Source organism: Halichoeres trimaculatus, unplaced genomic scaffold, assembly GCF_033239565.1.
Source record: "Halichoeres trimaculatus isolate MK-OKI-2021-1 unplaced genomic scaffold, fHalTri1.1 fHalTri1_scaffold_2, whole genome shotgun sequence".
Taxonomy (NCBI): domain Eukaryota; kingdom Metazoa; phylum Chordata; class Actinopteri; order Labriformes; family Labridae; genus Halichoeres; species Halichoeres trimaculatus.
This window is the reverse complement of record NW_027437180.1, coordinates 17,709,739-17,735,775: the sequence shown is the minus strand read 5'-3', so window position 1 is coordinate 17,735,775 and position 26,037 is coordinate 17,709,739. Positions and strand designations below refer to the sequence as shown.

The following is a 26,037-nucleotide window of genomic DNA, read 5'->3' as shown; positions in this document are numbered from 1 at the left end:
ATTTCTTTAGTCTAAGCCTCCTTTATTCATCATATTTGTCCCTGTCTGAAAGAATCATATACATCATTACAAACTAGGGATGAATAATTGTGTAAAATCTTTAATACATCTGATTTATTACTGTTCAGTACATTTGTTCAGCTGTAACATTTACCATTTTTCATTTCCACAGTAAGGCTTTATAAAAAAATAACATAACTTAAAATACAGTGTACATTAAAAAAACACGTCAAATGTTTCAGTTTTAAACTGACGACCAACCTTTGAGTCTTTTTTTGAAAAAATATTTCATTTTCTTTTCTCGTCTGAAGTTATTTTGGGCAAACGTCGAAGGAACTTCCACCACACTTCATTTCCACAATTTTTTTTTCTAGTTTTAGAGCAGGACAGTGGCCACTTTTTTCCTTCCCCCTCCACCGTCACCTGCTGCCTTCGTCTTCCTGCCCCGCCTGCGGCTCGGTGCTGGGTGACCCGGCTTGGCAGTGGTGAATGTGATGCACTGAGAGTCCAAGTAATCCACCAGTTTAGCGGCACCCAAGCGGATCCCTGCTGCTTTGAGTCTCTCCTGGAGCTGAGACAGCACCAGAGGCTGGTACTGGAGGATCTGCGTGTATAACGTGGAGTCAGACAGGATGAAAGAGCGCACAGCTTGGAGCCGGTCCTGAAGGCAGGAGGCCACCTGGGAAGCAGAGATGCCGCCATCACTGTCAGAGTCGCCATCAGAGGAGCCGCAGAGCTCAGGGTTGGACCTGTGGAAAGAAAGAGGGAGGGAATAGGTTAGATGTTACATTTATTTTGTATTTTTTTTTTAATAAAAAAAAAATACCCCATACACCTAGAATTCTCCAATTTAAAGTCTTGGTGACTGTTTTCTGATGTCCATAGAACATTAAGTGCCTCAAAGAAACACATTTAAAACAGGAACTATGGCCTGAAATGATCAGTTATGTACAACAGACTGAGAAAACAGAGTTTAAAAAGATGGTAGCAGCAAGTAGCTTAGATGTTTAAACTTTCTTGACACATCTAGACCTCTAATAACTATGTTATTTAAGGAGTAGATGACACACACACCAAACACACACCGTACCTCTCAGACTCTTCAGCAGTAGATGAGGTGTTGGAGCCCTGGGAGGCAGACAGCGGCTCCACCTCCTCCTCTCTGTTGTGCTTCAGAGGGGAGGTGTTAGCCAGCGCTCTGGGCGCTTTGAACTTCACTGCCTTGGCTTTGGGGGCTTGCTTGCAGCCTGTGGACACTGAGCTGGAAGGTGGGGGCTTCACCTGAGCTTGGGGCTTCACCTGAGCTGGGGTCTCACCATCAGAGTCGGAGCTGACCAGCTGATGGGTGTACTGGTGGATCTCTTTTAGTTTGAGGATCATCTGACGCTTCGGTAAAGGCCGAACACCAAACCTGCAGAGGGAAGTGAAAACAAACAGATGGTTCAGAGGTGAACAACAACAACAACAACAACAACAACAACAACAACAACAACAGCAGCAGCTGGGAAGCAGATCCAAACACACTAATTTGGCTCTGAGATCAGGGGAGGTCAGTGGATAGGCTTCTCAGGTCTCTTGACTAGAAAGAAAACAAACATGTGGCTTTTCATTGGTCTTTATTTGAGCTCGGGGTGAAGTGAGGGTGAACCCACTGACCTGTTCAGTTTGTTCTTGAGGTCAGGCGTGTCCATGTCAGAGTAGTGTGGCATGGGTGTGATGGGTACCAAAGTGCGTCGCCTTTTGTTGTGTGATGGTGCTGCTGAGAAACAAACAGGGGAACAGTGTAAACAACAACTGTCTTATCACTAGGCCTGTCACGATAATCAATAAATCAATTAACCGAACGATACATAAAAACGTCCTCAGTAAGTTTGCCAGCCTCGATAAACTGACACGTGCATGCATGTTTGTTTTCCTCCTCTCTTTCGACCAAAGAGGCTGAATGAGAAGATAGCTCGCTACGTCTATCTTTCCTAACATCGGGGTGCACAGGTTCTGTAGCGCATTTGTAGCGGAGTGAGCATCTGTCAAAAATGCGATCTTTGGGGTGAAGACGGGGCTGCTCGCGCATACACAAGGAAAGAGCTGAAGCGAGCGTCCTGAGGGGTAAGGAGGAAACACACGCTAATATGTGTGATGGCACAAAAGATACGGTTCTTAAGCCACCTGCCACAGTCCCAGTGTGGGAGTATTTTGTTTTTTATCAGAATGAACAAAGTGTGAGCTCATGAACACCAACGAGCTGATATGTCGCATTTGTTTGAAAATAGTGGCGACGAAGAAGAAGAGGGAGGTGCAGCGGAGCCTTGTTCTTTGACAATCCACTCTTAATGAGGCCTTTGGTCTGCAAAGTAAATAGAAATAAAAGCGCCAAATGGTGGGCGCTCAAAGACAGCTACATTACCAAAGAAATGCAGCCCTTCAATATGGTTGAAAGCCAGAAATGTTAAAAATGTTTGACAGACAGTACGGATTGACTGGGAAAAAGTACATGTTACAAATAATTCAGGAACTGTATAAACTCCCTTTTATTTAGGCTATAGTTTTATTTTTGGGGTTTTTATTTTGGAGTTTTGTTTTTTCTTTAGAGACAGGGTCTATGTTTTATTGTTTTTGATGATTATGAATTATTTTCATTGACATGTATTTTTTTCTAAAAGAGTCCATTTCATTTTCATTGTATTTTTTTCTCTTTCTTGTTTGTTAAATTTATTATATTTTTTGTTTAATTTATTTTATTTAAAAGATCCTGACCTTTTAATTACCGTTAAATACTCTTAAGAAATTAAAGTTTCTTGCTTTTGATATGGTGTACTCACTTTATTATCCCATTTATCATAATTACATCAATGAAAAAATGGAAAAAAAATCAAAATAATATTGACAATAATATCGTTTATCGGCAATAGTATTTTGGAAAATCATCGTCTAGCAAAACTTGTTAAAGTGACAGGCCTACTTATCACAAAGCAAGAAAATCAAGTTATCAGATTCAGAGTGAGATACTTCTTCAAATAAAACCTGAACAGTTGTTCAATTGATGATAATTGATGAATGATCAAAGTTTACTCCAACGCTAATCTGACAGGTTCAAGTTAGGACAGGAAGAGAGTGGACTCCTCAGAATCAAAAACATTGTCAAGATCTCCACAAAAATAGTTTCTTGTATTAATCTGACAATTTTAGCTCACAGTGAACGACCATTTGCAATTCTGTTTTCTTGAATAGTGTCATGGGCAATACGCTCCTCATTCCTCTCCTACCTCCTTTATAAACATGTAATCTGATGCAAATCTAAAACTCTCTATGCTGTCATTTTACCGTGTTAGCTTTACCTGGTGTTTTGTGCAGAGCAGGAGGCTTCAGCCTCTGAGAGAGAGGAAGAGCCTCTTCTTCTTCTTCCTCATTCCAGCTGTCCCACATTTTGGAGTCCAGGATGCCGTTGGCCTCTGGTGGGGAGCAGTTTGGTACATAAGGTTTGAGAGGAGAAAATTTACCGACAGCACTACAACCCTTTGAGGACTGGACGCTGAGACCAGCTGGTGAGGGCTGATGGTTTAAAGATGAAGGTGACCTGGCTGTTCCTCTTCGTCCCGGGCTGAGGTCAGACCCTCTGCTGTCCTCCAGCCTCAAGCTGAAGCAGCCCGGGTCTGGCTCCATGCAGGGATCGAGGCCCCATGAGTCGTTGAAGGCTATTGGGGGCTCATCCATGAAGCTCTGCTGGAGGCTGAAATCTGCTTCATTTGATTCTGTTTCCTTCTTTTCTCCTTCATCACTCGTGTCTTTGTTCCTGAAATCTGTATCTCCTCCTTCCTCATTTCTTATTTCCCTGCACGTCAGCTCAGGCTCTGTGCTGCTTTTCCTGCTTGACTCAACAGAACGTCGGCTTTGACGAAACGACTCGTTTTGATTATGTGAGCTCTGAGGATCTCTACAGGAGGAAGAGGAAGGTGGGTCTGTGGGTTCAGAGAGCGGGGAGAGATGAAAGCTTCCTAGCTCTGTCTTCTCCAGGCTTTCTGGAGGTGAGCTCTCACTTTGACGAGCTGACTCCTGAATATCCTGGTTGTTGTGGAGCAAAGATCTAGAAGAGCAATGAGGAGGCAGGTGGAGGAGCTCTGTGTGCAGGGGGGTGCTGCTGTAGGGTGGGTGAGGCTGATGGGATCTATCTTGCTTTGAGGACGTTGAGACTGAAGGTTGTGAGCTTTTCGTTTGGCTTCTTGGAACTGCTAAGACTTCTGTGTCTGTATTCACATCACAGCCACCCGCTCCTTCTGGGCCGAAATCAAGATCCAGGCTGGAGCTAAAGGGCTCCATCTCCTGTTTTATCTGAGCAATGCTGCCCTCTAGTGGGTGAACAAGGGAAGACACTCGAGCCGGACTGTCAGATAACTTCAGACTGTTATTTGTGGGTAAAGCTGGAGAAGAGAAAACTGAAGATGAGGAAGCATTGCGTCTCGGGAACAGCGTCCTGCACATGCTGCTTCTGGTCTGAGTGGAGCTGCTTGAGGTGCTTCGTTGACGCTGCACGGGCGTAGTCGGGATCAGCCAGGATACCTCTGGGGAGCCGTCTACTGAACACTGTGCTGATGATGAACCACGAGGACTTTGATCCACACTACAGGACTTTTTTCTCTCCAGGGTGGATTCATTAGCTGTCAGGACAGGCTGAAGTTTGATCTGGGTGAGGGAGCTCTGCGGGTTCTGGATTCCAGGTGGCGAGCATGGTGACAGATTATGAGGACCAGGAAGCTCCTCCAGCTCTTCACTGGAGTCAGACAAAACAATGAGCTCAGGTTCCTTCTTTTTCTGACTTAACTGGGGAGAAAGAGAGACACAAATACTTTTTGGGCCTTGGCTTTCTCTCTTTGCAGAAGGAATCCCTTTGAGCACTTCATCCTTATCTGTAACTAGGCTCCCCACCAGACCTGGAGATCGACCCGGGACGGGCAAGTTGGCTGATCTGGGCGAGGGACTAAGACAGTTTTCTTGAGAGAAGTGAAGCAACGTTCTACAAGACATGCTGGGGGTTGACTTATGAGGAGTTTGGTGTTGCTGGAGCCCAGAGGTGGGTGTCTTGGCAGGACAGGACGTGGAGGGCAGAGGGGAAGGATCAGCTTCCTCGTAGACGCCCCAGGAGTCTGAAAAGAGGCGGCTGTAGCTCCGATCCAGGCTGAGATCTTGTTTGATTTGAGAGTTCTGCTGAAGGCTCTTGATGCTGTTGTCTTCTGAGCTTCGTCTGGGTTCTGAAAGTTCTTCCTCGTCTACCTTCTCTCCCTCTTCCTCCTCCTCCTCCTCCTCCTCTAAACTGTCTTCCTCATCCCTCTTCCTCTGAGTAGCAGCAAACTCATAGATCTCCTCCAGCTCATCCTCGTTGACTTTCTCCTCATGGATCTCTATGTCGGCAGCTGTGAGGTCACTGGTTTGAGCCTCTTCTAATCCTCCCTTTTCCTCCTCTTCTCTGTCTGTGTCTGCACCCTCTTCATCATCTTCATCCTCTCCGTTCCACATGGAGCGGAGCAGCTCCACCAGAGTCTGATCTGTTTGTTTATTGATGTCGCCTCCCTGGTTCATGTAATCGTCCTCATCTTCCTGAGTTTCTGCATCGTCTCTGAGGAGCTCACAGAGCTGCTGCAGCTCTTTCAAGTCAAACCTGCACAAACGAAAAAGACAGAGATTAATTATTTTTTTAATTATCATTACATAGAGCAAATTAACTTACGACACATCAGAACAAAAACACGCCACCATCATTTAACTGTTGCTCCACCAGATGTGGTTTCAAACACTCACTGCTTGTCATCATGTGAAGGACGTCTGACACTTAATACCAACCTGGATGCCAGCTCCATCACATGAGGTTGCACAGATGCTGGGATGGAGCAGTGGGCAGTGTAGAGGTAACGCAGCAAAGCAATCACTGCTTGTCCTGGGACATCATTTATCAGCACCCTCTGAGCTGCAGGCATGCCTTCCTCCTGCACCCCAAACCCGCTTTCATGTACCTGTGAGGGAGGCAGAGGAGTAGAGGAAAATGTTTTATGAAGAGACAACTAAGTAAATCTGATTGGGTTGTCTCTACAACTTGTAAAATAAAATTCTGAATTTTGAGGTTTCTCGTGTTCCAACAACATTTAAAAAGAAAAAAACCTTTTTGCTTTCTTTCCTTTTTGGATGAAACATTGAAGGATAAAATTAAACAGACTTACTTCACATCCTTTGCATTTAAAAAGTGAAAGTTAAAGGGTTTAAAGGAGAGGTAGCTGAAGGGTTAAGTATAATTCTTGAAAATTGTATTAAAAGGGGAATCCTGGTATTTTTGAACTAGTGTCTTATTACTCCACATTTTATGATTTAAATAAAGTTATAGACTAGGGATGCACCGATACCCATCCTGGTATCAGGTATCGCTGGATCGGTGCCCCTCAAAGCTGGATCGGTATCGGTGGGAAAGGGGCCGATTCATGGTGCGGATCCAGGCAAGCAGCTCCATGCCTTTTTTCACTGGCGCTCTTGGCTACTTGATTTAAAATGTTTCCTTTGATGCACTTTTTTGCTTCATTGCCAGTCTACAGGGTATAAAAGTTTACATTTGGATAGAATTTCTGTACCTTCTGACGCATTGTTTTTACCAAAATAGTGATAAACATTTGAACATTCTATGGTTTAAAAAAGTATTTACTTCAGTTTTTCCATCTACTAGTTTTTTGCCTTTTACCCAAAACATTACCAGTCTTATCCCACAGTAGGGCATGCAGGTTATTATTTCACACTGGTATCAGATCAGTATCAGTATGGACTGATACCCAAAGCCCAGGCATTGGTATCAGAACCAGAAAGTTGGATGGGTGCATCCCTACATACCATGTCATTACGTATGGCACTCAGGCTTACTGTATTGGTATGGATCGGGTATCGGCACAATTAAATTTTAATAGATCGGATCGGAAGGTAAAAAAGTGTATTGGCCCACCTCTATTATAGACACAATAAAAGGTTGGCGTAGCTCCTGTTGGTTACCAATGCAAGCATCTTTGAGACAAACTTTAATGACTGCGAGGAAATGCCTGCAGCAGATAGGTTCAATTAAAGTAAGTCCGCTAAGCAATGATTTGGACATGTAAAGGCTTAGACTGTATTCTGATGACTGAAAACGGACCAGAGAGGATCCCTATGGACATAAGCTTTGACTGTGGAGATAAAACCATAAAACCAAAGTCCACCAAAAAATCTCATCATTTCTGGGAGAGAAACACTACTTTTGATTAATCACTGCCTCAATCAGTAAGTTTGTGTGGTCATTGATAAGAAACACCTGATTTAGTCTTCATTTTTGTAAGCTATAAAAGTTATTTAAAGTGAGGCACTTGTTTTTTTTCTAACTGCAGACCTGTGGAATAAAACGTATATGTACACACACACACACACACACACACACACACACACACACACACACACACACACACACACACACAGATAGATAAATGTATTACCATCTCTGCCAGCAGGGGGCAGCGAGCATACACCATGAAGGAATGAGCAAAGAAGACCTCTCCACTGTCCACCTGTAGCTGCACATCACTGAGCTGAGGGTTATTCACCATGCTGCTGAGGTCTGAGGCCAGTCTGGACAGTGCCACCTATAGAGGAGTACATAGTAAATACATTAAGTAACAGCCGACAAGGGACACTACACTGTGTTAATCATCAAAGTTTGGGCTGATGAGATATTGTCACACAAAGAAGAGGAGAATCTAAGTTAACAGTGATGAAATTTGGTTTTAGAACCCGAGTTCTTACAGATCGCTCTTTGTCTCCTCCTGACTGATCGGTCATCCGCCCATCTCGGTTGGAAATGTCTTTTGAGAGCGCATGTGTTGCATCTGGTAGGAAGCCGCTCACACCAAGATCAGCATGCTCCTCTGACTCCTCCAGGACGAAACCGCTCAGACGAAGGTTTCCAGCGCCGTGAGCTGTGGAACAAAGACAGTCAGGTTGGGGGGTAAAGTCTCTCCTAATTTAACCAAAACATGGAGGATAAAAATGAAAAACTGATACATTTTCCAGAAGTTATTACAATGTAAAGGCTCAATTTTTGTCCCCCAAGGAAAAAGAAAATTAAAAAAATGCTTTCTGCTTTATTATTCAAAGCTTTTTCTCATGCAAAATGGGATGATTAATAACGCAAGGGACCAAAAACAGATAAAAAGTGATATTAGAATCTAAAAAGTATAAGAGCAAGTTGTCTAAAACTGCTGTGAAGGAATTATTTGATCTGCTTGATTGTCTAAATAAGTTCAACTTTATTGTTTTTTTGTAGAAAGTGGCCGTGTGATGTGTTCGTACCGTTGCTTGTGTGTCTCCCTGCTGCTTAACAATTTGTTAGTCATTTACCTTTGTTTGTGCTTGAAGCAGTGTAGCCGCACTGTGTGAGGGTCATGCCTTCTTCAGCCAGCTCCATCAGGTCTCGGAGCACCTGGCTGCCCACAGGGAGCTGTCCTGTACCTGGTGTGGAGGGAGCTGGAGAGGGGGAGGCGTTCTGGGAGTGTAGGATGGAGGCCCTGCTTGCTGAGAGGGGAGTTCCTTCATGTCTTACTGAGGCTTCAGGCTTTTTGGAGGAGCTGGAGGACGCTGCATCAGTCTGCAAGTGGACATCAGTTTCACCTTAATTCCACTGTAATTGGAAGTTTAGCTGCTTGATTAACTATCTAAGACAAAGGAAGCTCACAAGTTATAAACAGTTCAGTATTTGTCTTGAATGGAAAAAAACGGCTGAATGTCAACAAATATCAGCTGGAGATTTCTGTGAATGACTCAGACTTCCAATGTGTCTATTTTAAGGTTGTTTTGTTTATTTCCTTGCATTTCTTACATGTATGTTTGCTGCTAACAGGCTAATTTTTAGATGAAAAAGCCCAAATCAAGCATAGTATAGCACTTCTGATTCATTTCTGTAGCATATTCTGGATGTAATGAGAAACTAGAGCCACTACTTACTCACATGAAGTGATAGTTTACTCAGAAAGAACTAACAACAAACTCTAAGTTTTAGAGAAGAAAACACAAGTTTTTTCCATCCTGAATTTTCTTTAGCTATCTCAAAACTTCACACCATGTGGTATCTGAGTATCAAAGTTATTTCACTGAAGAAATAACATGTGCTCCACTGTCAACTATACATAAAGTTACAGTAAAACAGAAACAACACTCGGCCTCTCTTACCGCCACTGGCTCCCAGGGTGTGATGAACTGTTTGAGCTCTGGGGTGTAGAAATCAGACAGACAGGAGGAGCCTTCATCCAGAAGTGCACTCTTCTGCCAGAGGGGGGCAGCACCACTCCAGCCAGGCAAGGTGCTAGGGCAGCGGGCTGGGGTGGGTGGAGATGGGGGCCTGGCGCGCAGCAGAAGAGCAGAAACACGCTCCTGCAGCTTTGTCAGTACTGTGTTAGCATCCTGTATGAGGAGGAGTGGAGGAGAGTGGGAGGTGACACCCTTTTTCTTCTTCCCACGTCCCTTACCTCCACCTGAACATGGGAAAGACAGAGAGAAAAGGTTCAGTGTTAAGGTTTGACTTTTAATTTGTCTGCTCAATAATGTTAACTAGTAAAAATAAAACTTCACCACCTTTGAGTGATTCTTTCTGCAGTTTTAAAATGAATTTGTGTCACCTAGTGAGGTGTACACACAGTCTTAAAATGTTCCTTAAAGAATGACGGAGAATAAAACTGCTTATAGTGATAAAAGAGTTTCATCAGAACTACATATATTATACAATAAGTAAACTGGTACAGTGCTGCACTGTCATACTACATAGACCAACAAACAAGGACAGTGGGGTCAATGTACCTGCATCTAGCTTCCACTTTAAAGCTACAGAGGTATGTGAGGGAGCAGTTTCTGTTAGCAGCTGTCTCTCTGACTCCCTCTCCCTCTGCTGCTCCTTTTCCTGTTCCAGCAAGGAGGATGACAAAGCCATGGCCATCATGGTGTCTTCATCCAGGGGTTGAGCATTCTTCCTCGGCTTCTTCTTTGCTGGCACACTGGGTTTGGATGGACCTTTTCTTTTGGTGCCACCAGTCTGTGAACTGCAGAGAAAAACAATCCAGAGAAATACCAAGGCATTAATATTTTTATAAATGTCACAGAAAGAGCGCATCAGTCATCGCAACTGTTATTTGCTCAAAGGTATAACGTGTTACTCTCTTGTGCCACAGGCTCACTCACCTTGTGTTAGCACTGGGGGCGTTCTGAGTCTCCTCAGCCTGTCTCTGCACAGCTTGCATCAGCAAAGCCGGGGGGACGCCCAAGTCTGTGGAGCAGCGTTTTAGGTGGGCCGAGCGGCTCTTCTGGGACTTGAACTTCTTCCCACAGATGGGACAATCAGGAACACCAGGAGGAGGAGGAGGAGGAAGTGGAGGAGGGGGTGGAAGAGCTTGGGCACTCTGTTCACTCTCATCTAAACACCTGCAAGGACAGGTCATTCTCATATTCAGATATCATATTCGGGAAGTAGAAGTTAACTTTAATGTTGTTCATCAACTGGTTATATCGACCAAAAAATGCCAAAAATAAGAACTTAATATCCAGACCTGTTGAGGTGCTGCGTGCGACCCTCTGGGCTCATATGTGACAGGTCTCTGTGGCAGATCTGACAGAAGAAAAGGCCTCCTTCTTCCAGATCTACCGTCTGAGCTCCCGCTGCCTCATTATCCAGCTCCTGCTGCAAACGCAGGGCCAGGGCCTCGTCACTCTCCTGAGACACAGGGTCGAGGCCAGAGCTTAAGGTTTCTGGAGTATCTGGGTAAAGAGAAGAGGGGGTATGTACAGATAAAGTACTGGTTAAAGATAAACCTGAGTTTGTTCTTGAGATTAGAACACCACAATATGGAAACACAACATATAGTACCATGGGATTACACATCCATCAGACCACTGACTTAAATATGCCTCAAAGTCATTTTAAAGTTTGTTAATTCTTTTCAGCAATAAAATTTTGAAACCAATAACAGTAAAATTTCACTTAATATCAAATACTCTGGACACATATGAGCGAGACCGCACCACGACACACAGCCTGGGAATATTCCTCAGTGTCAACAGAATGACGGAAGCAATTTTGTCCGCTGGTGAGAACAGAGATACAGCCGCACTACCATATGATGGTTTTGCTTCAGAAGAAGACAAACACCCGTCGCCATATCTAAAAAATATTTTCACTTTTGTCGGGATTGAAGGTTCATCCTACAGGATGAAGTGCCTGCTGTGTTTGCTGAAAACAACAAGGTTGCACCAAGACTCAGCTGTCCCATATTCTGCATTTTAAATCCAGGTGTATTCAAAACAGGCAAATGATAACATGGAAGTGGCTAAAGGTAGCTGAGACTTCGTTATGGATCCTGATGAAAGATTTTAAGTGGATCAGCATAATCCTGTTTTAGTTCAAATCCCTACTCAGAGCATCTGGAGCTCTTACCTTGGCTTTGTGCAGGGAGCACAGGCGGACCAGAGATGTCTTCCTGCTTTGTTGTTTGGCCCTTGTGCACAATCTTCTGTGGATCCACTCTCTTGAACCGTTGCATCCTGAGCAGGACTTTGTCCTTTGGCGTCAAGCTTCTCTCATCTCTTGTTTGAGCTGCTGCAGGCTCAGGTACAACAGTCACCCCAGCATCCCCTGAGTCCTGTCCTGCACCAACCACAGGCGGATCTGCTTCTGTTCCATTACACACAGGCTGGGTCCCTGCACATTTAGACCCCAAATCTCCGTTTCTTTTAGTGGTCTTCCTGCACTTGTCCCCATCGCTTGTCTGACTGGGGTGCCGGGTCTCTGCTTTCCGCGTCTGCCTGGATTCAATGGGTTTCTTGCGGACTCGTTTTAACAGTTTGGAACAGAGATCTACAAAGTCCTGGTCTGAGTCATCCATGATCAGGGACACTTTGACTCGTTAAATAACCCATGTCAGCATGTCCCAAGTTCCGTCGATCATCCTCCTAGGGGACATGCTCAGGCACAGAGCAACTGTTTGGAGAAACAACAGAGGAACAGGAGAGTCTGAAACCTCATTGTGATGCTCTAGTTTGTCAGTATGCAACACAGTAAACAGAAAACAGACACGAACCCTATTGACACAAACCCTCATCAACTAATAAACATTTCATAGGGTGTCATACCTGGACATATGATGTTGGAAACAGCAGTTACCCAGAGAGAGGAAGCCAGTTGGCTCGACATGCTAACACTCCCAGCCTTCAGGTTTGACCATTTGTGCCCCAGTTTTTCTCTCCGTCCTTCTTTTTGGGCAGCTTGTCGCAACAACTTATCTAGTGTGTTCAAAATAACTGTCACGGACCTTTAGTCAATACTGTAGGTAACAGTAAAAAGAAACTACATCGCTCAGTTTGATTCCACTTTGAAACTACAGAGTGAACCGCTTCAAATTAGGCTTCCGGTCATGTGACGTCCTGAGCGTCAAAGGGCGCCATGCAGATCACGTGATAATTATTTCCCACCACGCTTCTGGCAAATAAATTAAGAATTGACCAGTAATCCACTTTGGCAAATGTTTACTAAAGTAAAACAATGCTAAACTGAAAAATAAAAAATGAAAGTATCTCTCAGAATCTGTGTACTCGTTTGCATTAGCCCAGTGACTGATCGTTTAATGTATTCATGTCGTGTTTTTTAGTGTACGTCTTTGCCATTTAAAATCAGACCCGCCCCTTACTATGCAACACAGTAAACATGATGAAGTCGTGTCTTTTATCACATGTTTCAGATAAACTGTAACGGTTCTGCAATCAATAATGAATTTAAGTTTAGTTCTGCAAAACAAATATGATGGTTTGATGATGGTTGGTTGTTTCCATGTACTGGAAGATTAATCAGAGGGTACTGTTTTATACCTGAGCTGCAGAAGTAATAAAAAAATAAATTAATTAAAAAAACACATCCTTGTATAAAAATATCATAGCGTTAAAAACAAACAAAAAGTTAATTTAATGAAATACTATTCTAAAAACAAAACTGTTGACATGCTTAACTTGGTTCTTATGTTCAAAGTTTATTCACTTTCAGTAAAATGTTTTAAGTGTGTTAATTCCTAGCAATCCATGTTTTATACGCGTCCTATTCATTCTAGAGAAGTTCCATTTCCCTATTTGTATGTCTATTTGTATTTGTATGTTTGTCATTTCTATCCACTTTATTTGTATTGTATTTGTCTGTCCTGTCAGAGTTTGCCATGTATGTCTTAAGATATGTCTTAAGTCTTAAGACAATTGTCCTGTGTCCCCACTCATGGCCTGCACCTTGTCGTGGTGAGTGGGCTTTTAACTAAGATGAGCAACCTGTGTTGAAAAGCTTGTTACGTGTAATGTGTTGTTAAATGTAGGAGAAAGCTTACATAGTATACATATTTCTAAATTTTATTTAAATAGCCACATCAAGTCAAAACAATATCAATCAACAACAGCCAAACAGCAAAAACAAATAAACATATGGTGAAGAAAGTAAGGAGCTGTAGTTTAACACCAAACCGTGTATAACTTGTGGTGTAATGCAAACATCATGACTTTTCACTCACAAAAGCTCACATGCTTTTTCACTTGTATCTACCGCGGTATTCAACTGTTTTTCACATAACACAGAGCAATGCTTGATTTAGTCAGACAGTAATTGATAAGTAACATGAGTTGTTTCTTTCTTGTCATTTGAGAGGACTGTCTGAAAGAAATCAAACATTGAAGATTTTGTATGAGCTGATTTGTTTTTATCATCATTTACTGGTAGGTGTCTCTTTATCTTTGAAGACTGTGATTTATATTGAATTTATCCAACATTATTGAAGTGGGAGCATGGATTAAAGTTTCTGGGTAATTACATGAAACCTTTTGAATAACTGGACCCTGATGTTTACCAGAACCATTTTCAGTAGCAGGGCAGATCTTTAATCTGCTTTAACACAGAAGCATCACATGAGTTCGTCAACTTTTCAGTGTGTTTCTGTGTGTTTCTGTGAGCTTTTGAATGTAACACTGAGTATATGTTGTGTGGTGCAAAACTCAAATTTCAGATCTGATTAGGGTTAGTTTTAGGATCAAACTACAAGAAGGACTGAGTCCATAAAGAAGCTAAAGAAACTGGTATATGAAGATTTATTTATTTATTTATTTAATTTGTACAATACAAAGCATCAGTTGTGAAAAAGGCATGAGTTGACTCATTTATCATACACCATACAAAATTCATATTTATTGATAAAAAATATAACCCAAAATACATGTCAACCTTAACTTGGGCCATGCTCTAACTTTAGATTTATTTTACATCCTTTAACAAAGTCTGTTGAGCATAGATTGTTTTAACCATGCAGAACATTGATTACAACTCTGTACGCCCTGGATCATCATCAAAGTGGAAAGATAAAAGATACAAACAGCATAATAAGGCATTCTGCAACTGGGCTGGTATAAATGTGCTTTGTTATTAGAGCAGAGGTGCTATGAGTAAAGATAATGCTACATAAACTTAGTTAAAAAGTTCCTTTAAAAAGCCAGAAAGCCTGCCCAGAAAATAGTTTTAGCCATAAGCACTTGTTTCATTAACATTTAAAAGAGGAATAGGTAAGAAATATGGGGATTATGCTAACTGATGACTGTGGTCCATGCTGTTATCATACATATCCCATACTTCAGTTAGGGCAGTACTGCGCTGGGTCTTAATATCTTTCAGTAAATCAATCAATTCATCAAATTTCTGTTTGGCTTTTTCAAACAGACTGTTGAAGCAGCCATCTTGTGTTTCCTCTAGCTGCTGGAGTCTGTGCTGCATGTCTTGGAGTTGGTTGGTAAGTTTTACAACCTGAGCTTCGAAAGGGTCTGGGCTAGACAGTATGATCTCTGTGATCTGGTCTGGCAGCTGATCTTTGGGGTCTGGGCTAGACTGTATGGTTTCTGTGACCTGGTCTGGCAGCTGATCTTTGGGGTCTGGGCTAGACTGCATGTTTTCTGTGATCTGGTCTGGCAGCTGATCTTTAGGGTCTGGGCTAGACTGTATGGTTTCTGTGATCTGGTCTGGCAGCTGATCTTTGGGGTCTGGGCTAGACTGTGTGATCTCTCTGATATGGTTTGGTAGCTGATCTTTGGGGTCTGGGCTAGACTGTGTGATCTCTCTGATATGGTTTGGTATCTGATCTTTGGGGTCTGGGCTAGACTGTGTGATCTCTTTGATATGGTTTGGTAGCTGATCTTTGGGGTCTGGGCTAGACTGTGTGATCTCTCTGATATGGTTTGGTATCTGATCTTTGGGGTCTGGGCTAGACTGTGTGATTTCTGGGATGTGGTCTGGCAGATGATCTTTGGGGTCTAGGCTAGACTGTATGGCTTCTGTGATCTGGCCTGGTGGAATATCTGTATCACAGGGCCATACATTAGAAGGTCTAGGTTTTTCCTCATCATCCTGAAGATGTGTCTCTGAGTACTCATCTTGACTTTGATCTTCAACCTTTATATTCATTGAGCTCTGCTCGACCTTTATATTCATTGAGCTCTGCTCGACCTTTATATTCAGTGAGCTCTGCTCGGCCATGTTTCCATCTTCAGTTTGATTTTGGGCCTCTTCCTCCTTCACTCCCAGGGTTTCTGTCTGAGTTGTGCTGGCTTCATCAGGATTCTTTGGAACATCCATCATTGTGGACGTATTAGTGGCACTCAGACTTTGGCCTTGGACTTTCTGTCTTTTGGCTGTCGTTGGTTGAGGATCAGACTGTGTTCTTTTAGCCCTGTAATAAACAGTAAGCACAGACAATGAGCTTCATATTTAAAGTAATGTGAATTTAAGATCACAAAGCCACCAAAAGACCAAACCTCTGGGGGGTAGTTGATGGTGAGCTAACATCAGCATTGGCTGGAGGACCACTGCTTCCTGGGGGACTGCAATCTAGAAAGAGAAAGAACATCATCCCATTTTCATTTCAAAACTCTGTCAACATCAGTCTCTCTCACATATTTGCACTGGAGTGTTTTTTTTTCTACCATCTTGCTGGGGACTGAAGGACCTCAGTTTATAAGACTCAAATCCCTGGGGTGACTCAGGTCCAGCAACATTAGTGTAGCTAGATTGAGTATTGGAAGGAGCCTAATGACATCAGTAGAAAAGAAAAATGATGTTAGTTATTTCTTAGATAAAGCTTATTTATCAAGAGCCTTCTCATCAGCCAAATGTCTCTTTCCTTAAAATTAAAAGTTTTAAAAAACAAATTAAAAAAGGGTCTCCACATCACAAGTAAACACACTGGAGATCAGTAAAATCATTTACACCCCACCCCACCCCCACAACCTCCCACAAACAACAACAACAACAACAACAACAACAACAACAACAACAACAATAATAATAATAATAATAATAATAATAATAATAATAATAATAATAATAATAATAATAATAATAATAATAACAATAGCAATAATAATAATAATAATAATAATAATAATAATAATAAACATTTCCTGAAGTTTTCATAGGTGTGACTGGTGCAACTTGAGGAAGACTCATTGAAGAAAAAAAACAAAAGAAACAAAACTTTTTTCTCAACAACCAACATTTTCTTACCTTTTGTTTCTTTTGGCCAAGCTTTTTTCTGGTGTGTGTGTGGGAGAGGGCAAAAGAAATTGTGAAAATCCTTTGCTATTCATTATAATTCTTTATGATTATGTCACATGGAGATGATATCTATGCAGTGTGGAGCTGAAGAAAATTTAAACATGAGTAACAATCTGAAGCTGCCAGTTCTGAAAGTGAAACGATATAATCATTGAAAGAAATCACACTGCATTTAAAAGAAGAAACTTTTTCCTTATTCAAGATTCATATTACAGTAATATATTCACACAGTATCCTGGAAATTTCTAGGGGAAAAGTTTCTAAAGTTTTTTTCTGAAGACTCACAGCTGTTTGTGAGTCTTTGCGTATCCAGCTTGACCATCATCACAGTCCTCAGGTTCTTCCTCCACCTCACAGCTCCTGGCAGAGTAAATGAGTTACTTTAAAAAGTAAAAAGAAAATGTTCATATCCTCATACATAAAAGTGTTTTTGATTCTTTTATATTATACGTTAAAGTGTGTGTGATTAGTGGAGGTAAACCTGCTGGGTAAACCTGCAGTAAGCCCTTCACGTTATCTTCAAATCTACCAAAGTATAGCCACCCCAATTCAAAAAGTCTGGCTCACTGGTTCATGACTATTTGTGCTTTACTCTTACATAGCTATATGAAGAACAATAGCTACATAGACGGATTCATCACGACACAGGAAGCTTCATGTGAATGCCATTACCTAATCAGTATTACCTAAGACCATTCAGAGCTCCAACACCACTATTTAATTGGCTCTGTTACTCTTGGCACAACCTCTGGTTGAAAGATATTCAAGCCCAAATGATGTGTTTTGAAAGACAGTCAAACACACTCGTAAAAGCTAGGATAAGAGCATTAACTTCAATTTAGAGTTTAAGACCAGAGAGAAATAGAGAGATAAAGACCAACACCAAGCTCTTCAACCTCTCCCTGACACATGCCACCCTCATCCCCATCCCCCAAAAAACCTGCTATAGACAGCCTGAACAATTACAGACCTATCACCCTGACGTCTATAATCATGAAGTGCCTAGAGCGGTCAGTCTCCCAGCACATCAGAGACCGCCTTCCTTCCTTTGACCCACACTAGTTTGCTTAGAAGGCAAACCAGTCCACAGAGGACGCCATTGCCCTCACACTTCACACAGCGCTGAGTCACCTGGAGAAGAAGAGCTTTATGAGGATGCTCTTTATGGACTACAGCTCAGCGTTTAATACAATCATCCTGGACATTTTTTTCAACAAACTGCTTCAGCTACAGATCTCCTTCCCCACCTGCACCTGGACTAAAAGCTTTCTGACATGTCGCCCACAGTCTGTGAGACTTGGTCCCCACTGCTCTTCCACTCTCACACTCGGCACTGGCTCCCTTCAAGGCTGCATTCTGAGCTCTCTGCTGTACGCCCTGTATACCCACAACTGTTCTCCAAGCCACCTAACCAACCATATAACAAAATATGCCAACGACACCACCGTGGTTGGACTCATCCATGATGAGGACAAGACAGCGTACACGGCCGAGGTGGAGGAACCGTCGCTCTGGTGCTCAGACAACAACCTGACCTTGAAGACAAAAGAACTCATGATGGACTTCAGAAGGAGCAGACAGGACCACACACCCCTCCTCATAAATGGAGAATGGGTGGAAACAGTCTCCACCTTCAAGTTTCTTGGCACCCACATCTCCGCTGACCATCCCTGGACACACGACATTAGGGCCAGTTTTGTTGTAACTTCACAGTGCAATGACAATAAAGGCTATTCTATTCTATTCTATTTCATATGTGTCATTTCATTACCCACGGCTGATGAAGATATTTATTCTAATGTGCCAAGAACAATGATTGTTCATATATGGGATTGTTTAAATGTTGCATATTTATTCAAAGTGGTTTTTAATATTTCATACCCATGAAAGTTTTCCTGTTCGGTGAAAGAAATTTTTTAAAAATCCTTCACTTTGCTTGAGTCAACAAACTAGATTAAATACAAGTTTATATAAAATTTATCTCCCTTTACCTGAAGTTAGGATCAGTATTCATACTGCAGGTCCATTTTTCTGATGGGCTTATTTCAAAGCCATCAGGTACTTTGCGCCAGCGCAAACAGTCTTCACACTGTACCCAGTTTTGATCAGGTCTCTCCCTGAGGACATTTAAGAGAGAAGTTTGATAGCAGAGAGGAGGTCACCACGCTAAAACAAATATGTGTAGGATACAGTCACAATAAAATGTACTGACACAATGTCCTCAACTGGTGTGCTGTTTTTTGGATCTTTTTCCTTTCTTCTGTGGCGAATTTCCTTCCAGTAATCGTTCAATTTTCCCCCCAAATTAGACATGGTTTTCCTGTTTTAAGAAAGAAAATTATTTGACTTTAGCATGTCTCCAATGTAACATCCAATGACCACTTCATTTTTAAAAGCAAATTAGTAGAGAACCTCACAGAACCTCACCTTTTGTTTACTAAAAAGTTGCACTGCTGTGTTAGAATACCTAGCTTGTTTATATGTGCTTTGCTAAAATATTATCAAAATGTGCTAATATGCGGTTATAAATTAACAAGTTTCTTTACAGATGGTTTTAAGCTCCTGAGAGACTACAGATCACCCAGAACTAAAAAGAAATAAAAGTCTTAATGTGAGGAATTTGGCTTGGAGCTGTGCCAAAGGGGAAATCTTGTGTGTGTGGGCGTTTTTCAGATAAATGATGTGCTTTCAGTTTTGGCACGAGTGAGTTATTTATCTGCAGGTGCAGATAAATAAGAGGATGTTCAGCTGCGTGGGTGAAGCTGTGGTTATGGTGGTTATGGGGAGGGCAGACATAGAAGGGAGGAACTTGGAGGTCTGTCTTTGCAGGGGCCGTGAGTGTGTGTGTCTGCAGGTGTCTGTGTGTGTATAGAGATGATTCTTTTTTAGGTGGCCTATCGATGTCGCTGTGTCCTATGGGAGAGCAACGGTGTGGACGAGCGTGGAGGCGGTGGTGTGATGCATGCCAGAGGACAACGTCTCAGACTAGGCTATGACATGTCAAACTGAACTGAGTCAATCTTCGTCATCCCTTATCATCATAAACGAACACCAGGAAACAAGGTGAGGGAAAAGCACCGAGTTTTCCAACAGCTGTCATCCAGAAGCCTTCAGGTGCTTCAGCACATCAAAGCACTGGAATGTGTCATGAGGCAGTGGGCTGATAGGCTACATATAAGACACCACAGGTGCTCCTTGTCCTCATTACTAACCAAATCTTTCAGTGTCACAGATGTACCTAACTATGAGTCTTTCTGAGGGTTCTTGGGTCTTACAGGCTTTTCAAGACTATTCCTGCTTTAGATCTGCCATACCTCAGCTTCTACATCTCTTCATCTATATCACCCCAATATCACTGATCATTTTCTATTGGTGAACTTAAAACTGCTGAGCTTTAACTGTAATGATTGATATCATCATTACTGCCTCAGTTATTATCCATATCATAATGGCACATTTTACTGTCAGACCGATTTAATTTCTCTTAAAGATTATAGATATGATTGATCAGTCTACCGTCATTACCTTGCTATTCCTGCATTGAGTACACAAACTTACATACCATCATTATTGGCACAAGCCGTTCACCTATACTATTGTTGTGTTTTTGTTGCTGTTGTTGTTTTTGTTGTTTTGATTTTCTGCCACTGGCCTCTCTCTTTCTGCTTTGCCCTCTGCTCTACTTGTTTTTCAGCCTGACACACTCTCAGTACTTGGCTGTTTAACAAAAGTTTGGTTCTGCTCAAGGTTTCTGCCTGATAAAAAGGCCAAACTTTTCTTACCACTGTTACTTAATATTGCAAAGTGCTTTGCTCATGTTGACACAATGCTGGATCACTTGAAATAATACATTAAAGAGTACTGTCTAGGTCTTCTCTGTGTCATAACATCTGTTGTGTATTCTAACCATACAAAAGATTGATTGATTAGTATTTACCAAACAAAATGTATTTAAACAACTAATACAGGCCAAGGAGTAATACAATCTGACATTTCACTTTTTAATAAACCTACCTGAAAATAAAACTGAATGAATTGTTGTTTTACCTGTACTTATCCGTCTCATTGAAGCTCTGTTTGTTGTGAGTCGGTTCCAGAAAGTCCCCACACTCTATGACCCCAATGACCCCAACACCTTCATAGTTGGCCTGTAGAAAGAAACTGTATTAGAAACTGACAAATTCATAAAATTGGGTCATTTTTGAAACTTCTTGAAAAACTCACCCTCAGCTGGCAGCCTACACGCTCATAGGCTCTAATGAGACGATTTTTATGGTACATCATCACACCATACTGGTGTTTACTTTTGGTGTTGTAACCAAAAGTGATGGGAATTTTTCTGCTCTACAATAGAATCTTTAAGGAACATGTCAGCAATGGACAAACACATCACACACAGGGAAAGATGTCCCAAATAAGACGCTTGAAAGTTTGATTCAAAGAAACAATAGTAAAAAAGCCACAAAACTCAGGAGAATAGCTGCAATGAAAGGATACCAGGAAAGCTGGCTTGTAGTAGTCTGTTACAGTGACGGCAAGACTCTTTGCGATGAGCTGAGTTTTCACCTTTATTCCACGTAAAATGATCTTCATCCGAGGCTTCAGGTACAGAATACTGCAATATGCCTACACCAGCAAATCAAAACAGAGAATGACTTTATTTGAATACCAAATTACACACAAGTGAGCATCAAGAGTTTTTCTCCTTAACCCTTTTAAGCACCAACAACTACAGATTCTAAAAGGTCACAATGTACTGCACAATGAGGTCAAACCTCATGTTATCATGTTGAGAGTGAGTGAGCAAGTAACCATGCCTTCAACAAAACAGAACCAGTAAGAGTCATTCGAAGACATCAGTGGTACTCTTCTTACCCGTAGCGAGTAAGAACTCTCAGGGATGTGAGCTGGGAGTTCGCCTGGCTGTTGAGCAGTGTCATCAGATGAGTCAGAAACATCAGGGGGAAACTGGATGTCATCAGGATCTTGCTTAAAATCAAGCTCTGTTTTTTCATTTGATGTTCTGTTTCAAAGGAGGGGGAGTGGACAACAAATACTATAAATTATTGAGTTTTCAGGCATCACTTCATCTAACTCAGAGCAGACATTATGTTGAGGTGTTGGGATCTGTTCTCAATAAGACAGGGTTATGGTTGAGTTAGGGTTATGATTTCTTTGTTGTTAATGATCAACACAAGCTGCTGCAAAAGCCCAAAAAGAAGTTGTGACATGGAAATCAATGCTGTACTTAAGCAGGATTACACACTATACAAAGAGGTGCAACTCAGTAAATTAGAATATGGTGGTAAAGGTAATTTATTTCAGTAGTTCAACGTAAAAAATGAATCTCATATATTCTAAAAGTTTAGTAAACAGAGTGAAATATTTCAAGCATTAGTTAATTTTAAGGTGATGATTATAGCACACAGTTCATGAACCCTTAAATACTGCTTGGGGCATCTTTTACATTAATTAAAGCATTATTGTGGTGTGGCATGGAGGTGATTAGTCTGCAGCCCTGCTGAGGTGTTATGTAAGCCCAGGTTATTTTGATGGTGACATTCAGCTCGTCTGTGTCACTGGGTCTGGAATCTCGTCTTCTTGACAATCTTTGGGGTTCAGGTTTGACGGTCAATAAGCAAAGTATTATCATGGTAATTTAAACAGCTTTAATACTTTTGGCAGTGTTGGCAGGACCCAGGACCTGTTGGAAAATAAAATCAGCATTTCCACAAAGCTTGTGAACAGAAGGAAGCATGAAGCACTCTAAAAATTCCTGGTAAATAGCTGGCTTGACTCTGGTCTTCAGAAAACACAGTGGACCAACACCAGCAGAAACTTAACACTGGACTGAGGGGAACTTGTATTCTGTGTGTGTGTGTGTGTGTGTGTGTGTGTGTGTGTGTGTGTGTGTGTGTGTGTGTGTGTGTGTGTGTGTGTGTGTGTGTGTGTGTGTGTGTGTGTGATTCTGTCTGTGTCTGTGAGAGAGAATGAGCAACAAACAGACCTGCGGAGATTCCATATGATGATCCGTGTGCCAGTTTTGGTGGTGGATTGAAGGGAAGTGATGACACTGATCTCTTGGAGCAGCTCGTCCTGTGTCCTGTAAGGGGAGTACTGCAGGATTGCTTCCAGACTGGCTTGTTGATCTTCTCTGACACTAAGTGAAGCTGAAGTTAAGGTCAACCTTTGATTGGAATTTAGGACACATCTGGCTTAAGATCTTTGCTTAAGTGATACAGTGTTCCCTCAGATAGTAGATAAAGGATATACTGGTTTGATTCACTCTGTTCAAAGGAGATGACAGGTACAACTACATTGTCAGCTTTGATGTCTTCCAGGTACGTCTGAGAGAGCATACCAACACAGGAAGTGCTCTCTGACTTGGAGAGGACGATGGCGTCTCTGCCAAGACGCATGGCTCCAGACTTGAACCCATTGCCATACATACCGATTGGCTTGATACCTTTCACAGAAACCTTGTCACTGTAGCCAAAGCTGGAGGGGTAAAATGCATAGAACCATTACCCATAATGCATCACAGTACTGTTCTAATGATCAAAACTGATGATGAAAGAATCAGAATGTCTCTTGCATGTTCATTTCTCACAGACTGAATTTTCATTTGTGCCACCAAAATTTGAAGCAGTTTTGGATTTAATGTACTACAACACTGTCACAGAAATGATTGCATCAGTTAACTGTGGGTTAATAAAAAAAATGCAGATTGACAATTTTCAAATTCAATTAATTGTTTCTCTACAAAATCTCTCCACGAGCAGGGATGTCTGTACCTGAGCATCTTATGCATAGTTTCATATGTCAGTCCATTTCCATTATCCATAAAGCTCAGGACTTGTTGTCCTCTGAGCATAAGGACATCTATCCAGATGGCTTTGGCTCTGACGTCTGGATCATAGGCATTGTCTGTTGGGATTAATGGAAATTACAGTCAAATCAATTGGAATCTCCTTAAGTTTTCATGCTTTGTTTATGCAAAAGTTTTAAAAGGCTCAGATTTACTCAAACTCTGACTTAAACTCATGTGTATTTATAGCAGCTCTCATACATCTACACATGAAGCCAAAAACGTTTTACAGAAGTTCAGAAGGTTGACAACAGCAATATGTGAGAAGAGTCTCATACTAAAAAGTAAAAAAGAAATCAATGTTAAAAAATTTATATAAGGTCTAATGAATACCATAACATCAGCAAAATAAAAGAATAAAATGAGTTTAAATAAAAAGTAAATAAGATAAAGGAAATACATTAAAATGAATTAAAATGATTTCAAATAAATTGGAGAATTAAAATGAATTAAGAAATTTAAAAAATATTTTATAAAATAATTAAAATGATTCGTTTAATAATTATGATTTCATTGAGTTAAAGAATTAAAATATAACACAAAAGTTAAATTAGATAACATGAAGTCAAATGAAAATTAAATACAACTATGATAAAAAAATTTTTTTGAAAAGTAATAGTGTTGATAGGTTTAATGCATGAGATTGAGTGGGGACAATGTCATGACCTCCATCGTGATGGTATTTGAAAATGGCACCCTGTATTTTCACCACAAGACCTTTCACTAAAACAGAAACTGAACTCTGAGGAGCTGTTTACTGGTATGCGATGATGACTCACCTATGAGCTCAGCAATGGCACTGAAGGGCCCGGCGTGGCTTGTGGAATTTGAATGTAGAAACTTGGGGTTTATCTGCCAGTTTGGTGAAATGAAAGAAGAGCAAAACTTTCTCAATGGGCTCTTACTGCCATACATATTATCTATCTCCATACCTAGAGAATATTGGTCACGCAGAAGGGTACAGAAAATTAACATTCAACATAGGAAAACAAAAATTAGACCAATGATAGACTGGGAAAACATTTATGCGTTGATAATTTAATACTGTTTAAAACAAAGTGCACAGTAGGGGAGAACAGGGACAGTTGTGGCACTGGTCAGTAGTAGCACATGCAATTGCTCCAATCAGGAACAAGTCAGTATTGCCTGATTTACTTGAATAATCATAATACATTTTATTTCAAGGCACCTTTAAAGACATCCAAGGACGCCGTACAAAAAATGGTTTAAAAGCTTTTCAACAAAAGTTAGAACAAGAAAAATGGATTAATGTTTAAAAAGAAATATGTTTAAAAAATAAGATGGACAGAGGACAGTCACTCTGAGTATGCACATTTTGGTCCTTTAGTGAACATGTGAAGAAGCAGTGCTCTGAAACAGACACAGCTAAATTTTTGAGAGAACAGCACTGAAGTACAACTGTGCGCACTTCCCCTGAATACAGTTGTAAGCTGCTGCGGAGCATGAGGGCAGATGATGAAAGTTTGCTTTTTGTCCATTCATCGTTGAGCGTCTGAGCGTGTTAGAGCCCGAGATGTAACAATGACCCAAAATGTATCAACCGGTCTATTATGTTACGAAAGTGCTGAGCCCGAAATGTAACATTATTTTTTTTCTATTTATTTATTTGGTAAATGTTTTTTCATAAAGCTCAAAATACAAAAACAACAAAAAGTTGTCTCTTAATTTTACATGAATTGTCCACTCAGTGCGATTTTACTCACCCTGCATTGCGGGACACCGATTTCTGGTCGCGCCGTCATTTCTCGTTGAGGAACTTGACACTATAAGCTGTCGATCCAACACGTCCCAGGGGACAGATTTTCTTAACCTATGTAAAGTGCCTGCAGGCGAGGGTGTTGCTGATGCGGTTCAACAATGTCTCTCATTTATCCAAGCCATCACATAAACGTTGTTAGTTTTACTTGACAAAAGCCTACGAGGCCGGCTTTAAAATTATCTGCGGGAGCGGAAAAATCCGCCGAATAAATGACACACAATACTTCCTTCTCGTCTGAGCCCCTCCGCTGTGCGTGTATTCACTCTGCACAGACACACACACACAAACACGTACGCACACACCTCTCAGCCCTCGTTAAGCACCCAATCACACCGCAGTGTGCAAATGAGCCAAGACGACGCCTCAGCCTGAGGCTGATCTGTGTCTGACAGACCCGTCCCAGACTGTAATTGTGTACAGTTTTTTTTTGTATTATTATTATTTTGACAAAATCACAGCGTTTTTCTTGCGTGTTTTTTTTTACAAACCAAACTTAGCTGTTGAGTTGCCAAAAAATGAAAAAACAAAAAAAACCAAAAAAACAGAAATAAAAATAAAATTAAAAATTACAAAATGAAAATTAAAAAATATCCTGCTAAATATCTGATGTGGTTTATGAATTAGTTTAAGAAGATTTTTTAAATTATCATTCATAGGACTAGCTTTCAGTTTTGTAAATATTGACTACAGTGTGTGAAGTCCTGCTTTATATCAAAACTTATTTGAGGATTA

At 41.2% G+C, this 26,037-nt stretch overlaps 2 protein-coding genes across 5 annotated transcripts; both read right to left on the bottom strand.

Moving 5' to 3' along the window:
* Nucleotides 1–21: 21 nt before the first annotated feature.
* slx4 (SLX4 structure-specific endonuclease subunit homolog (S. cerevisiae)) lies at nt 22–12,477 on the bottom strand. Of its 4 annotated transcripts, XM_074688092.1 has the most exons (15): nt 12,166–12,477; nt 11,471–12,013; nt 10,587–10,794; nt 10,222–10,461; nt 9,844–10,082; nt 9,220–9,521; nt 8,392–8,638; nt 7,984–8,011; nt 7,798–7,942; nt 7,491–7,637; nt 5,833–6,002; nt 3,336–5,650; nt 1,657–1,759; nt 1,091–1,411; nt 22–749 (listed from the first exon to the last, which is right to left on the bottom strand). In XM_074688092.1, the coding sequence occupies exons 2-15, from the start codon at nt 11,916–11,918 to the stop codon at nt 377–379; spliced, it is 5,286 nt and encodes a 1,761-aa protein (XP_074544193.1). In that variant the 5' UTR covers nt 11,919–12,013; nt 12,166–12,477; the 3' UTR covers nt 22–376. The 4 variants fall into 4 exon arrangements, with proteins under 4 accessions (XP_074544193.1, XP_074544183.1, XP_074544215.1 ...); XM_074688082.1 differs by lacking the exon at nt 7,984–8,011 and having other exon boundaries at nt 7,798–7,970; XM_074688114.1 differs by lacking the exon at nt 7,984–8,011 and having other exon boundaries at nt 1,657–1,756; nt 7,798–7,970.
* A 1,850-nt stretch (nt 12,478–14,327) lies between these two features.
* LOC141808853 (MORC family CW-type zinc finger protein 3-like) lies at nt 14,328–25,551 on the bottom strand. Its single transcript, XM_074695603.1, has 16 exons — nt 25,250–25,551; nt 24,305–24,377; nt 23,452–23,584; nt 22,929–23,155; nt 22,665–22,821; nt 21,533–21,680; nt 21,155–21,283; nt 20,882–21,001; nt 20,705–20,805; nt 18,870–18,977; nt 18,649–18,774; nt 16,943–17,017; nt 16,607–16,634; nt 16,027–16,129; nt 15,859–15,931; nt 14,328–15,773 (listed from the first exon to the last, which is right to left on the bottom strand). The coding sequence occupies exons 1-16, from the start codon at nt 25,286–25,288 to the stop codon at nt 14,633–14,635; spliced, it is 2,781 nt and encodes a 926-aa protein (XP_074551704.1). The 5' UTR covers nt 25,289–25,551; the 3' UTR covers nt 14,328–14,632.
* Nucleotides 25,552–26,037: the final 486 nt, after the last annotated feature.

Excerpts from the sequence above, each read along its gene's own strand:
- slx4 (XM_074688092.1), bottom strand. The coding sequence starts at position 11,918 with ATGGATGACTCAGACCAGGACTTTGTAGATCTCTGTTCCAAACTGTTA. Across the intron at positions 6,003-7,490 it reads GCCCCCTGCTGGCAGAGATG|GTACATGAAAGCGGGTTTGG; the intron begins GTAATACATTTA and ends CCTCCCTCACAG. Across the intron at positions 5,651-5,832 it reads GTGATGGAGCTGGCATCCAG|GTTTGACTTGAAAGAGCTGC; the intron begins GTTGGTATTAAG and ends TCGTTTGTGCAG.
- LOC141808853 (XM_074695603.1), bottom strand. The coding sequence starts at position 25,288 with ATGACGGCGCGACCAGAAATCGGTGTCCCGCAATGCAGG. Across the intron at positions 23,585-24,304 it reads TGCCATTGCTGAGCTCATAG|ACAATGCCTATGATCCAGAC; the intron begins GTGAGTCATCAT and ends TAATCCCAACAG. Across the intron at positions 23,156-23,451 it reads ACTATGCATAAGATGCTCAG|CTTTGGCTACAGTGACAAGG; the intron begins GTACAGACATCC and ends TTACCCCTCCAG.